The 14,269-nt window shown below is 34.0% G+C and overlaps 1 protein-coding gene across 1 annotated transcript in view; it reads left to right on the forward strand.

The window, feature by feature from the left end:
- The window catches only part of LOC140057170 (uncharacterized), a 31,807-nt gene that overhangs the window by 12,012 nt on the left and 5,526 nt on the right, over positions 1-14,269 (forward strand). Inside the window, exons 9-17 of the mRNA XM_072102723.1 lie at positions 154-310; positions 728-782; positions 2,699-2,717; positions 4,535-4,554; positions 4,995-5,126; positions 6,353-6,664; positions 7,053-7,379; positions 12,471-12,779; positions 13,699-14,013. Of these exons, the coding sequence (XP_071958824.1) occupies positions 154-310; positions 728-782; positions 2,699-2,717; positions 4,535-4,554; positions 4,995-5,126; positions 6,353-6,664; positions 7,053-7,379; positions 12,471-12,779; positions 13,699-14,013 (1,646 nt within the window). The remainder of the gene's footprint in view (positions 1-153; positions 311-727; positions 783-2,698; positions 2,718-4,534; positions 4,555-4,994; positions 5,127-6,352; positions 6,665-7,052; positions 7,380-12,470; positions 12,780-13,698; positions 14,014-14,269) is intronic.

Here is a 14,269-nt window from a genome sequence, read left to right on the forward strand (position 1 = left end):
ACTTACCTTTTACCTAACATGATTACATACATTATTTTTACTTTTTTAAATCTTAATATGAAAAAATCTCACAATATAGTATCAGATGAATGAAAGAGAATGTGCAGAAGTCTTGTAGTTTAATATTATTATCTTGTATTTCGTTCCCTATAGCAGTGGAAGTGGGGAAGAGTATTGGATGATGGTCACTGAAAGAGAACGTCCTGATGGTGCAGAGGTCCCTGCTGTTGTAATCAAATCAAGTTTACCTAAGCAGACTGCAGGAACTGAAGAAACTGCTGCACTTCCTAAATCTGGAGAGATAACAAAGGTTGGTAATATGAGAGTAGTATAAAACTATTATTTGATTTTCAACTAACTTGAAAAGAATGAATAATTATCTATTGCATATCATATTGGTATATCTATCGTATATAAATATCTACTTCCAAACTGTACTCTTAATTAAAATGCCATTATGTTGAAAAACAGTATATTAATATATCATAAATATAGCATTATCAAGTGCTTAAAAGTTTATGCCTAGCTATCTTGTCATGTACATTACATTTTCTGAATGTACAATTAGTCAAATTATCAAATTGGAACAACTGCCAAGGCAAGAAATTACCTACCACATGATACAACCAACAATCAATATTTAAATTCTATGTATTTTACTGGGTTATTTATACATTATTTTAAAACATTCTTAAATGTAAAATCTGTTTCAATTTTGTTTTCAAAGACAAATACTGTTGATGAAGGTAGTGAACTTTTAGCAGAACATCAAGAAACATCTGGTGGGTATAAACTTTGCTATTTATTTATTCTCGTGATTACTTCAGGTGGAACATGAATAGTTTATTTTTTACTTGATATGCATTCCAAAAAGTCCTGTTTCAGTAGAATTGAATGTATATCTCTTACTTCAATCAATCAATCAATCAACTTAATTAATTTGTTTAGGTTGGTCTTACTCTTTTGTAGAATTTGTTTTTAATTGATTGTTACAGTAAACATTAACATTAACTATTCTGTCTCGGAAATTAAATTATTGTATTGTTGAAATTGCTAATGAAGTACAGGTTTATTTATTTTTTTATTTATTAGAAGTTATTAAGTTATTAATATTACAATATCTATGTTGTTCTATCTTTATTTAAGGAGGACACTTCAACATCGGTCATACAGTAAGAATCTTTATTTAAAAACTTTAAAAGCGCAGTAGCATGCACAAAAAAATGTTTGAATATTGTTATAGCTATTAAGTTATGCAATCACAATTTCTATGACAATAATTGTGTAAAGACATATACATCAATTCTGAAGCATTTATAGAAAATATAATCTGTGTCTATCTAGATTCCAGTATTAAAATTAAGTTTTTAAACATGTGAATATAATAATCCAAGCAATGTTGATTGAAGTGGTTATGGGCTGAGTGTAAGGCCGGTGTGCCGCAAAATAAAATATGTTCTTCATTGGTAAGAATTAGTCTTCTTGGACTGGATGTCCTGTTTACAAACCTGGTTTGTGAGAACCCAGTGCATCCCAGTAGTGGTTACCCCATTGTACTTGGCCATCTACCCCTGTTTCACTTGTACACAATTTAGCCCAGTTACGCTGCAAGCTGGTATTTAGCACTTAGAGGTTTCATGACATCAGGCGCTTTATTAGTCCAGGATATTATTAAAATTTATTAAAAAGTCCCTCCAACCAAGATTTGAACCCGGACTACTGGGGCTTTTATGGTATTGTTCAAACCCCATTGGATAGCGACTCTTTCACTCTTGGTGTGGTACAGCCGAACAGCACTAGTCCTTAAATTGTACTCACCAGAGATCAAATTGATATTCCCTCATCTTTCAGTATTTTAAAGCAGGAACAATTTTTTTTTTCATTTTTGTTCTATATAATTTTGGAGATCATATGATGCTAATGTGTTTTCTCTTAATTTTCAGCTTTTTACTTTTAAACCTATTTCTGTTGTGCAAGCTGGCTATAGTGATTCATACAGATGAACTAATATTGAATTTGTATTATTATATAGTCTGTTTTAATCATTTGTTTGTGATCAACACTTTCATGAAAACATTTACAGTTATAGTACTCTTTATGGTTCTATATTTTCTAAAGGTTGTTGATTGATTGATTGAACAAAAATGTAATGTTGGCATAGAAGAAGTATCAATATTGTATAAACATAAATTTATAATATTTTTATTTATAAATTAAGATTACGTATGTATTAGGTATAGTTAAAACAAAGACAATGACCACTCAAACTCCAAACTGTACAGTATAGTTTTGTTTTTTGCTATACCATCATCACAGCTGTATTGTCTAAGTGTTGTATTATTTTTCACTGTTATGATGAATTTTCATAAAAAATTGACTTTATAAATGGGAAGACCGACTAAAATTACATCAGAAGTATAATTTTACAAAAGTAATTGATATGGTTAATGATAACGAGTCGTCGGAAGATGGACCATTTCACGAATTTCCTATTTTGTAACCACAGTGTGATTTTGCCGTAGCTGCACTTGTAATCTGGCCTGATTTCACAGCCTTCTTTCTGCTTCACTGGGCGCTTATATTAATTGAAACTTTTACCGTTAAAGAGACAAACAAATATATTTTACATTTTTAACTATTCATTTTAAACCCGGAACCCCCCTTTAAGTGTTGTATTATTTTTTATTTAATGTTCTAGCTAAAGACTTGAATGAAAGGTAATGTTTTTCGGTATTTGATATTTATTTATTGGGATTTTTTTATGTTAAAGATATGTACTGCCAGCAAATCTCTTTTTTTGTCCATTTACCCATTATTATGCAAAATTACACAAATAACCTTTCACTAACATATAAAACTTCATTTATTATATGAAGTATTTCATGCTATGTGACCAAAGATTTACTACAGCCATTTCTATTTCTTTCACTAATTTAAAACCTCTCTGGGTATGTACAACACATCTACATCCATGCAAAGCTAGTGAAATGCTCATAGTTTTTTTCCTCTATGAGAATTGCCACAACCTTACATGACACCAAACCCTTTTATAATTTACAAGCCATGAATAATGGAGAATTTCAGATTCTTCAGATCAGCAAAAAAAACCCCAAAATAACATAATGTGAATAAGATTCTTCTATGCTTAATTCATGTGCATGCTTTTTTACAAAACATTTTATGCGCCAATGTTGAAGAACAGCCAATGAGCAACCTTTTTTTCTCTTCTTTGGCAAACAATTGTGTTTAGTTTTTTAGTTGTTTTTGTTTTTTTGTGGCAATTTATCTTTATCGGTTTTAGGGTTTGCCTGACTAATTTGGTAGTTTACCTTTTTCCTTTAATTTTCAACTGTTGCTAATAATATTTTACATACTTGGTTTGCTATATACTTACCATAGATTATATACTGTCCTTACTGTATATCCTGTCTGTGTTTGTGCTTTGGTTGCAGTCTTAATCTACAAAATACACAATTTGTTTACATTGATAGAGTATACACATTGCCATTCACTTGCTTCATTCTGCCCTTTTATATTACTTCTAATATGATTAATTGTCATATTCAGAATCATGTATTATCATATACATTTCTTCAGTAGTTTGCCATTATCTGTATCTGTTATATTATTTGATTCAAAACTCATTACCATATTATTACATTGAATATTATTTTATATTACATTTTTTTTATAACTTTAATTGGGTATTGCTAGCTTGGTGCATCTTATTTTCTTCTGTATTTTAAACACAAACTTTGCTTTTATTGTATAAAACCTCATTAAAATAGTATCTACAGTATATATACATTTACATAAGGGCAAAATTAGTATACAAATAATGTTTATGAATGGGGAGAATTTCTTGTATCGCATGTTAAACTAAATAGATAATTTTGAAATAAATAATTATATTTCATTTTTCACTTTATTAAAGATAAAATGTGTATGATTTCAAGTTGTCATCCATTAATTGGACAAGCAAAAAGAAATATAATTAAATTATTCTTTTATTTACACCTTTCTTGAAAGCTGTTATATGTACATTTATATGTCAAAAGATCAACTTATATCATTTATTATAATTGTAATTTGCAATTTAAATTGTTCAAAATTACCTGTTATATGACCACAACAGAAATGAATAAATAATACATTTTTATTCCTTATTTTACATAATCATTGGTTTAATTTGTAACTTTCGACTGATTGATAGAATTAGTCAAATTTACATACATAGAAATTATTTAGTTTAAAAGTTATATATATAGTAGATCATATCACTACTTTCACTGTCAGTCCATTTAGCTGAAACTTTTTTTTTCATAAAATGTTAATGTTAACATTCATTGTGACTTTTAAAAAAAATATTATTTATTCAATTATGTAGTCTACTTAATGTGTAACATTTATCATTACAAATAATAATAAATCAGTTAGATTGTAGAGTGAAAGATCAATGAACTCGTTTCAGCATCATTTCTAAATCCTATATTTTTCCCTGATTTATTATAATGTGTATTTGGTTTTTTTTCAGATCTAAAACTTCTTACTCAGGTAAGTAACATTATTTTTTTTTTAATGCAATTTTGTTTTACTATTGTACAATACTAGATTTACCTTCATTGTGACACTACTTCATTTACATAATGCATATGCCCAAAGTAATTATTAAATACACAAATTAGATGCATTTAAATGAATTATTTGTTTTTTCAAAAAAAATAAATTAAAAAATGTTTTCTATTAAAGTAATATTTCTGAAAGCCATCATATTAATGAACTTACTTTTAGAAGAGAAATTATAAAATGAAACTCTTGACACACTGAAGGGCCATTCATACAATTTCAGTGAAATGGTGAATGTACTGATGTATAGACAACATCAATTAACCATTTTTTTTTTTTACTTTTACAATTAAAAGTACTAAAATGAAGAAATTAAATTTTAGATGACTTTATTTAATGATATTTTGTTTGTTTTTGTGTTTTTTAAGTGGCTACAAATGGTAGAGGAAGAATCAGCCTAACGGTTTCAAATCCTGTGAGATCTGATTCAGGAGAGTACAACTGCAATATAGAGGGCAGTAGACAGCAGTATACAGGTGTCAACAATTTATCTGTTTATTGTAAGTTTTATTTTGAATTTAAATTAAATAGGTTTTTTTTTTCATTGAGATCCAGCTACTGATACAGCGTTGTCAATTTTGTTTAGTAATTTGCCTGTGTATTTATTGTATTAGTAGGCTATACATAATATAAATTAACACGCACAGAATAAATCTTAAACTGCCTGGTGAAAATTTAATTAATTTGAAAAGATAAAGATGAGAAAATCTGTAATAATAAGAAAAATGTTGCCCCAACCGTAGTACAACAGGCCCGTAGCCGGGGGGGGGGGGGGGGGGGGGGGGGGGTTTGATAGTTCGGGCGAACCCTCTTTTACAGAGAACTCCCTTAAACCGACTACGAACCCCCATCCCCAACATGCCCAATACACCCATCTCTGAAAATCCTCCAAATACGTGCCCCACTGTACAAAAGGTTATTTGTAAATTAAAAAATTTGTAAACTCGTTCGTGAATAACTCGTACCTCCTTCTGTATGAGTATATGTCGATCGAGCGATACGTGTCTCCAAATTTCAATTTTTTTTATTTTTTTTTTTACCTGAAAAATAAATATGAATTTTCTGTCACTGGATACAACGAGCTAGGCCATGAACGATTCGTACAATTTCACCACCAAAAAACCGCGTACCTATTGTTTAGATTACTGGCAGTCAGCATGCATAAAGTATATAGCCTTCCGACGTACATCAAAATGCTGCGGTTAGCTACAGTATTTGTGTGTGGCTATGAAGTATAGTGTGTCATCATCAACTATATCAATACCACCTCTTTACATTGATATATTTAATTTCCGCAACAAATTGCTGTAAATAAATATAGCTAGAGCTGTGCATTGAATGCCTTCTTACCCAAAATGTTCTTTTTCAGAGCTTCCCCTAGATGCATTGACTGGAAAAAAATACAGAGTGAACGATCAAACAATCTGACCAACAATCGGCGGTTCCACACAGAACACATGCATCCAACATACGGCAACAAAATGTTATCGTCCATGCTATGTTGCATGAGAGTGTCCAATTATCATGAATTTTATGTGCAAAAGAGTACCATTTTTGGCCATCTAGGGGTGTCATGTAACAAAATTCGCTAAGTGACCCAAATACTTAGTGTCCGAATCCCCCCCCCCCCCCCACCTTGACAGATCCTCGCTACGGCCCTGTACAACATTATATTATACTTGTCATATTCATTAAATTAATATTTGTACTATATATATTTTTTAAGGGATTGAGATGGTAGCTCCCAAGTACTCAACAAAACGTGATGTCAGTAATGTTGAAATGAAGTGCAGATATGGACCATCAGATATGCCATTAATATGTTACAAGTGGAAGAAGATTAGGAAAGATGGCACAACAGAGATTGAGGATTGTGAAAAAGATTCTAGATTTGAAGTAACAAGTTGCCAAAATAACATTCTGTCTTTGAAGATAAAGAATGTTATACTTGGTGATGCTGGGATGTATCAATGTGAAGTGAAGCCAGTTAATGGAGGACAAATACTGAAAGATACTACACATCTGACAGTGAAGGAAGGTAATTTGTGTTTATTTACATTTACCACAGCCTCCCAATTTTGTGTGTGAATTAAATTGTTCAGTTAAAATGATAAGTTAGTTAATGTTACAATTTTACCATCATTTCAAACATCTAAGGGTGTGTGTGAAAAAATAAAAGAATTTTTTCAGGTATCCAAATGTTTCTTGGGTTGGTGCAAAATTGAGATTTTTGAGTAGAAGTTCCATGTGTAGAAGGCTTTGCATGTGGGTGTCCCAGTCCACCTCCACACAGGGCAGTAAAACTGATCACTTGTTTTAATCAATAGAAAAGTACACATATTTTTGAGAATCTTTATTTTTATTAATCTACTTTTATTATAAACAATTGCTTTTGAAGAATTATTATCTCTGTCTTGTTTTTATAGATGCCATCAAAATTGACATTCCTGATGTTATTACCAATGAAAGTTTGAATGTTAAATTATTCTTAAACCTAACATATGTTGATGATTCTGCTGCAATATCCAATGTCACGTGGTATAAGCATTTTGAGGATGAAGCAAAGGAGCGGCTGACATCATTACAGCCACCATATTCAACACCACGCTGTCAAAGCGCATATGAGGACAAGAGTAAGGTGTACCTTAAGATCAACAATGTTGAATCTGAAGATGCAAGAAAATACACATGCGAAGTGCAAGTTGAAGGAAGACAGAAAATATACAAGTGTTTTGGGAGGTTAGAAGTTCAAGGTAATATACTACAATATTATCATTATTGTAACTGCCCTAAAAATAATGCGAGTGATATTCGTTATTCAAGTCCAACACCCAAGGTGCTCCTTTATTCCTGTTTCTTGAATGTGAACCAGATTACTAAAACAAAACATAACAACGACCTATAAATGCATGTCTAGCAATATATGTGGCTCCTCAAGCGTCAAACTGAAAAGTTTTGTATTTAAGTTAAAACAAACAATATAAAAGACGATCCCTTAAACTAATTAAAAATGCAAAACCGTGTCGTCATAGCAACGGATAACAAAATCCTTGCGGTTAACTCCTCCTACAACGACGCGACACCTACATGCTAAAAACATTGCCATTGTACAGCTATACGTAAATCAATTAAAATGATCACATGAACTATAAAGTTTTGCGAAGATTATCATAACTATAGTATCCAGGTGCTTAATGCAATGCAGTAACTTTAACAATGAATTATTAATACTAATACTTAGTAAATGATTAAATTAAGATACAACAGGTCAAAGCCATATCTCATCAATATATATACAGTAGGCCTAGGCCTAGCTAGGTAACATAACCGAAATTAATGGCGTCTCAATAGAACTTTGCCTAATAACATTAAATCTGTATGAGTTATTGATCAATAAATGTAGCGGAATGCAGCTTACCAAAAATAGCAAAGTCACCCGCTATCTGCAGTACATAAACAATTCAGGTAAATATCAAAATTTAAACAATGTATGTCAATATCCTATAATTAAAGTCACTAGCTGTGATCATACATCCTCTGCTCTCTAATGCAAGATACCTCCTCACATGGTCCTAAAATGACGTCATTTTCTTAATAATGCGCCCTCTCTAAATATTTAAAACTAGTTTGGGACCAAACATCCCGGCCCCTCTATTGCTATACTGAATTAAGGCATTAGCAAACATAGTTAACAATTTAACAATAAATAAATTAATGTAACAACAATTTAACAATCTATTAAACAGCATCTGAACTACTGACTCTGCCTCCAGAATCACAACCAACTTCGTGATGGGCCGTACCAGTTCAGCGCTTGCAGTTCTCAGCTTAACCGATCTCACCAGTCCTCTTGCATCCTTATAAACTTCCAACACTCTTGCCATTGGCCACTGTCCTCTTGAGGAATTCTCCGCAATTATAACAATGTCTTCTACATCCACATTTCTACGCTCTTTAAACCATTTCTGACGCTCCATCAATGTTGCCAAATACTCCTTCCTCCATCTTTTCCAGAATACATTAACTCAGGTATTGCGCCTGTCTCCATCTCTTACGATATACATCTGCCTCACTGAATATACCTGGAGCAGGTATATAATCTGCTTGTGCCAGTAACAGGTGATTCGGCGTTAGTGGGCGATCTTCCTTAGGATCATCAGACAGCATTGTCAATGGCCGTCCGTTAACAATCGCCTCCACCTCACAAAACAATGTCCTCAGACCTTCATCATTTAGTTTTATTGTCTGCTCCTTTAACAATCCATATAACACCTTTCTTTTATCGATCTGATCATTCTTTCCCAGACTCCCCCTTGGTGGGAGGCAGCTGGAGGATTAAATCTCCAATCTATTCCGTCTCGTCTTAATACTGTGTGAATCTGTGTGTTGTTCCATTCTTTCATTCCCTTTCTTAGCTCCTTGTCGGCTCCTACTAAATTGGTTCTGTTGTCCGACAGCATGTATCTTACAGCACCTCGTCTGGCAATAAATCGCCTTACAGCATTTATACAGGAGTCCGTATCTAGCGAATCAGCCATTTCTAGATGAATCGCTCGTGTATTGAATTGAAGCATGTGAACACAACTCCGTACCGTTTTAAGACTGTCCTTCCTCTTTTGATTTCTATTGGACCAAAGTAGTCAACTCCAGATCTGGTAAACGGCTTCTCTCCGCTCATTAATCTTAAGCTTTGGTAATTCAGACATTTTCTGGGTCTCCAAACGTCCATTATACCTACGACAAGTAACACACCTTGAGAGAATACTCTTTGTCAACTTAAGTGCTCTTGTCACCCAATACTTCTCTCTGAATCTTGCTAGTACGGCATTCCTTCCTACATGACCCATGCGTTGGTGAATATCATTGATTATTATACCAGCAACTATGGATGTTTTTAGAAGCAATATTGGGTGTTTAGCTTCTAATGGTATAGATGCTCCTGCTATTCTTCCACCCACTCTGATGATTCCCTTTTCATCCTTAAAGGGGTCCAACTTAAATGTGTCTTTGCCCATAGGTAGTTTTGAAGTTTCCAACTGCAGATATCTTATTATTTCTGTCTCAGCGGCATCAAGCTCTGAGCTTGTTATTGGCTCAATCCTTCTTACTCTTCCCTTTGGTGGTGTACGGGTTTTGCAACGTTGCATTAAATTACCCTTGACTCGAAGCATCCAAGCGACAAACACCTTTAACCGGCTCCAACTAGAAAATCTTCCAAACAATGATTCAATATAATGACATGAATTAACTGTTGCTGCTGCTGCATATTTTACATCTGGGTCACTTATTGACAGCAAAGCCATTCCTAGGTTTCCCTTGTCTTCTTGGTTTCTTAAGAACACCGGCCCCTTTAGCCACATTTCAACCTCCACCTTCTTGCTTAAGTGCATACCTCGTGAAGCTATGTCTGCAGGATTATTTGCAGTATCCACGTGTCTCCACTGCTCGCACTCACTTCCTTCGTGAATGATTGATCACCTATTTGCTGCAAAGGTGCTAAATCTTGTTTTGTTGTTTCTTATGTAGTTTATAACTAGCATGCTATCGGTCCAGAATATTACTCTTTTGAATGTGGTGTCAACTTCTTCTCGAACTAGACTTGCACATTTAACTGCTAGAGTTGCAGCGGTTAATTCTAGTCTGGGAATCGTCATCTTCTTAAGAGGTGCCACTCTTGATCGTCCATAAAGTATGTTACTGTCGATCGTTTCTCCTACCTGCGACCGCACATATATAGCAACTCCATAACCATTTTCGCTTGCGTCCGCAAACACGTGAAGTTCTTGGTCGGTTCTAAGTTTACATGTAATAAACCTGGGCACACGCAATTCCTCAACTAGAGGTAAGCTCTCTAGCCAGCGTTTCCACCTACGTAATTCATTTCCCTCCAACTGGATTATTCCAATTCTTGCCTTTCTTGATTAGTTCTTGAAGAAGAATCTTAGGTGTTAACATCACGGGCGATGCCAGTCCCATAGGATCAAACACCGAGCTTATTGTAGATAATATGCCCCTTCGGGTACATGGCTGCTCTGTGATACTGGAAAGCTGATAACATAGACAGTCACTCATTGGGTCCCATTGCACTCCAAGTGCCCTTTCGCTTGGAATTCCTTCTTCCTTAAATGCTAGGGCTTGTAGTTCCTTTGATCTGTTCTCTACTGGAACAGAGTTGATGACATCTCGTCTGTTACTGGTCCATTTACCTAGATTAAACCCGCCTTTTGCACAGAGTTCCTTAAGGTTTTTTACCATATTTATACCATCAGATGTTGATCCAACTGACTTTAAGCAATCATCAACATAGAAGTTGCGTAGTAACGTCTGCGAGACTTCATCTTCTGTACTTGGTCTATTGTCTAAAGCTGTTTGTCTTAAAAACAATATATTGGCGCAAGCAGGAGAAGACGCTGCTCCAAACAAATGTGCTGTCTTTCTATACTCCACTGGTTGCTGGTTGACATCTCCTTCTGCCACCAGAAAAATCTCATATAGTCTCTATCTTTCACTGGCACCTTCACTTGGTGAAACATGGCCTCAATGTCGGCCATTATAGCGACTGGGTCTTCTCGAAACCTCAGTAAGACTCCTACTAAACTGTTTGTCATATTAGGTCCTGGGAGTAATAGATTGTTGAGAGATGTTCCCTGAAATTCGGCTGCACAATCGAAGACAACACGTATCTTCCCTGGTTTGTGTGGGTTATATACTCCATGATGTGGTATGTACCAGGTCTTTCCTATCGTCGGTTCGATATTGTCTACCTTTTCAGCAAATCCTTTCTGTATAAGTTTTCTCATAAACTCTTGGTAGTCGTATTGGAACTCCTGGTTTCGACGCAGTTTTTTTTTCAAGCATTCCAGTCTCTTAACTGCCATAAACCTATTATTGAGAAGTATTGGCGTTTCTTCTCTAAATGGCAGATCGATGTGGTAGTGTCCATTAATGAGACGGATGCTATTGTTGACCTTTGAAACGAACAACTTATCCTCTCTCGACGGTTGTTTTGCAGGAAAATCTAGTTCAGTGTCCTGAGGGGCGGATCCAGACATTTTTGAGAGGGGGGGGGGGGGGGTCCGCCGATAAAAAGGGCACATCAGATATTGAGTATTTGAGCCACAGCCCCCCCCCCCCATGGTGGGGGTTGTGGCGAAGCGAATTTTGTTACAGGACACACTATGGCGCAATTTGTTTACAACGTTCGTGGCTAAAAACGATCATTTTCGGAAATGTTTTAGACCCTATATTTCGAAAACTACAAGTCAGATTTTCGTAATTCTTTCTTTATTGGAATATTGAAACAAAATACCAACAGATAATGTTTAAATTGGTTGAAAAATAACAACTTTTAATTTTGCATCGTTATCCCTGCTAATAAAGTGTCATTTCCGGCGAACTAGAAAGGTGCCATTTATCATAGATTTTGCGTGCGAGAGTGCCATTTCCGGCCATCTAAGTGTATCTGGTGGGTGAAAATCTGTGATAATACCATACATGGCTCTGTGGTCTAGTGGTATGATACTCGCCCTGTAAGCGAGAGGTTGCAGGTTCGAATCCAGCCAGAGACATTTTTTCATACAACTAAAAAATATGGAACTTTCGCCAATGAGCTATGCTCGACGCGATTATGAGATCATGTTCCGAATATGAGCACTGTTTCTATAATTTACAGTATGATTTATATATAATTTACACAGTGCTACGCAACATCATTGATTTATATATATATATATATATATATATATTAAATTTCAGTATATTTGATCTGAATATTCTAGCTTTACAAGTGTGCAAAAAAAAAAATGTAGAGGCTCTCTACTTGAAACGCTGTTTATATATTACAGGTCCAGTTTTAACAATGGAAAATAAAGAACTGCACACTGTTGAAGGAGGAAATGCAAGAATTCCTTTTTATGTCTCGCCAATACAAAAACAAATTAACAAATTTATTTTTTATAAATTTGAAAAGGAAATTGCTGATAGTCTTACAATTTTTCGGAGATTTAAAATTAAATATAGTGAGGACAAGCTGACAGGTTTCCTTGAAATTTCTAATGTTAAATCTTCTGATGCTGGTGACTACCGTTGCAAATGTGTGATAGAAGGAAAGGATGTTTACTCTACAAAAAGCAGGTTGGAAGTTACCAAAGCCTGTAAGTATATAATATTAGGCCAAACAAAGATTTGTTTGCCCACCATTCTTGAAAATTGTTCAAAGGATTGGTTGGGGAGGGGGAATTTTTTCTCCGTAATTGAGGACTTCTCATAAATTGTCAAACAAAATAAACATAAATAAATAAATAAATCATTTTGTTTGACAAATCCAAAAGAAATTACTCACATTCTTTAGCTTTCACCATCTTGGCTGATGGCTTGATCATCATCATAATTCATCAGTTCAGTCTGTCGTTCTGTGCTGTGTACACATGGGTAAGAGTGAAGTGATGGATCAATTGCGACTGACATGTAAGCGTTTCAGAATCAAAATATGAGAAGCGTACTGAATATTTCTAATCAATGCAATTCTTTATAGACCTAATAATATTATTCTGGCCCTTGACTTTCTGTGTGTGTGCGTGTGTGTGTGAATAGAAGTAGGGGGTGGTTCCAAATGAGTTATAAAGAATTAGCATCACCTTGCTTTATCTTGTGTTTTCTTCAAAGTATGAAATCTTTTACCAAAATTCATAATCAGAAATTAAAAACATTTTATACTACGGTATATCTTTATTGTTAATTTGTTTAATTTATTGCACTATAGCAGCACCTATGATATGCTAAGTACGTTAAGTTTGTTTTTAGTCAACTGAAGTTCTGTATTTTAAATAATGAAATACATCTTTACATCTTGCATGCCCGGTACAAAAAGACATTATTACCTGATAAACTTCTTTTTTGTCTGAAAATAATATTAATTCATATATTTTAATCACCAATAAGAAATACACATTCAAATATTACTTTTATATCATGATATTTGTTTTTGTTTTTTTCTGTTGAAATGTTTTGGTACTATTGTATAATATTATTGTGATAGTAATTCCATCTAAAATATACTATTTCTACTTTTAGATATAAGACTCAATGATGGTCTTGTGATGAATGGGGAAAAGGCAGTTTTAACTTGCAAGTATGGACTTGACAATCAAGTGAAATATGTCAATTGGTATAAAAAGACTGGTGATGAATCTCAAGAGGAGAAGATAGAAAAAGTACCAGAAAGATGTAAAGTAACTCATGATAGGCTTAATCAAACAAGCTTAGAGTTCCAAGAAGTGACATTGGCTGATGCTGGGGAGTACATATGTGAACTTACAACTGCTACAGAAATAACCAAAGGCAAACTTTCAGAAACACATACATCATCTGCACACCTGCATGTACAGTGTAAGTAAAAATTGTGTATTTAAGCTGGTTATTAAACAATCGAATTGTGTAAAGCAGGTAGTAGTTTCACCTAATATAGTGTAATTGGCTTTTCTCTATGCTTTGGTAATATCAGGGAAGAATACAGTATATTCAATTTTCTTAAATACCCAAACGATAGTCGGCCTACAGGAACTATTTTGTTTGGATATTCCATAATGAATATTGTCATATGATTTCAAACTGTTAATAAATTCATTGTATAATATTGTTACCG

The sequence above is a fragment of the Antedon mediterranea genome, chromosome 8, assembly GCF_964355755.1.
Source record: "Antedon mediterranea chromosome 8, ecAntMedi1.1, whole genome shotgun sequence".
Classification (NCBI taxonomy): Eukaryota; Metazoa; Echinodermata; class Crinoidea; order Comatulida; family Antedonidae; genus Antedon; species Antedon mediterranea.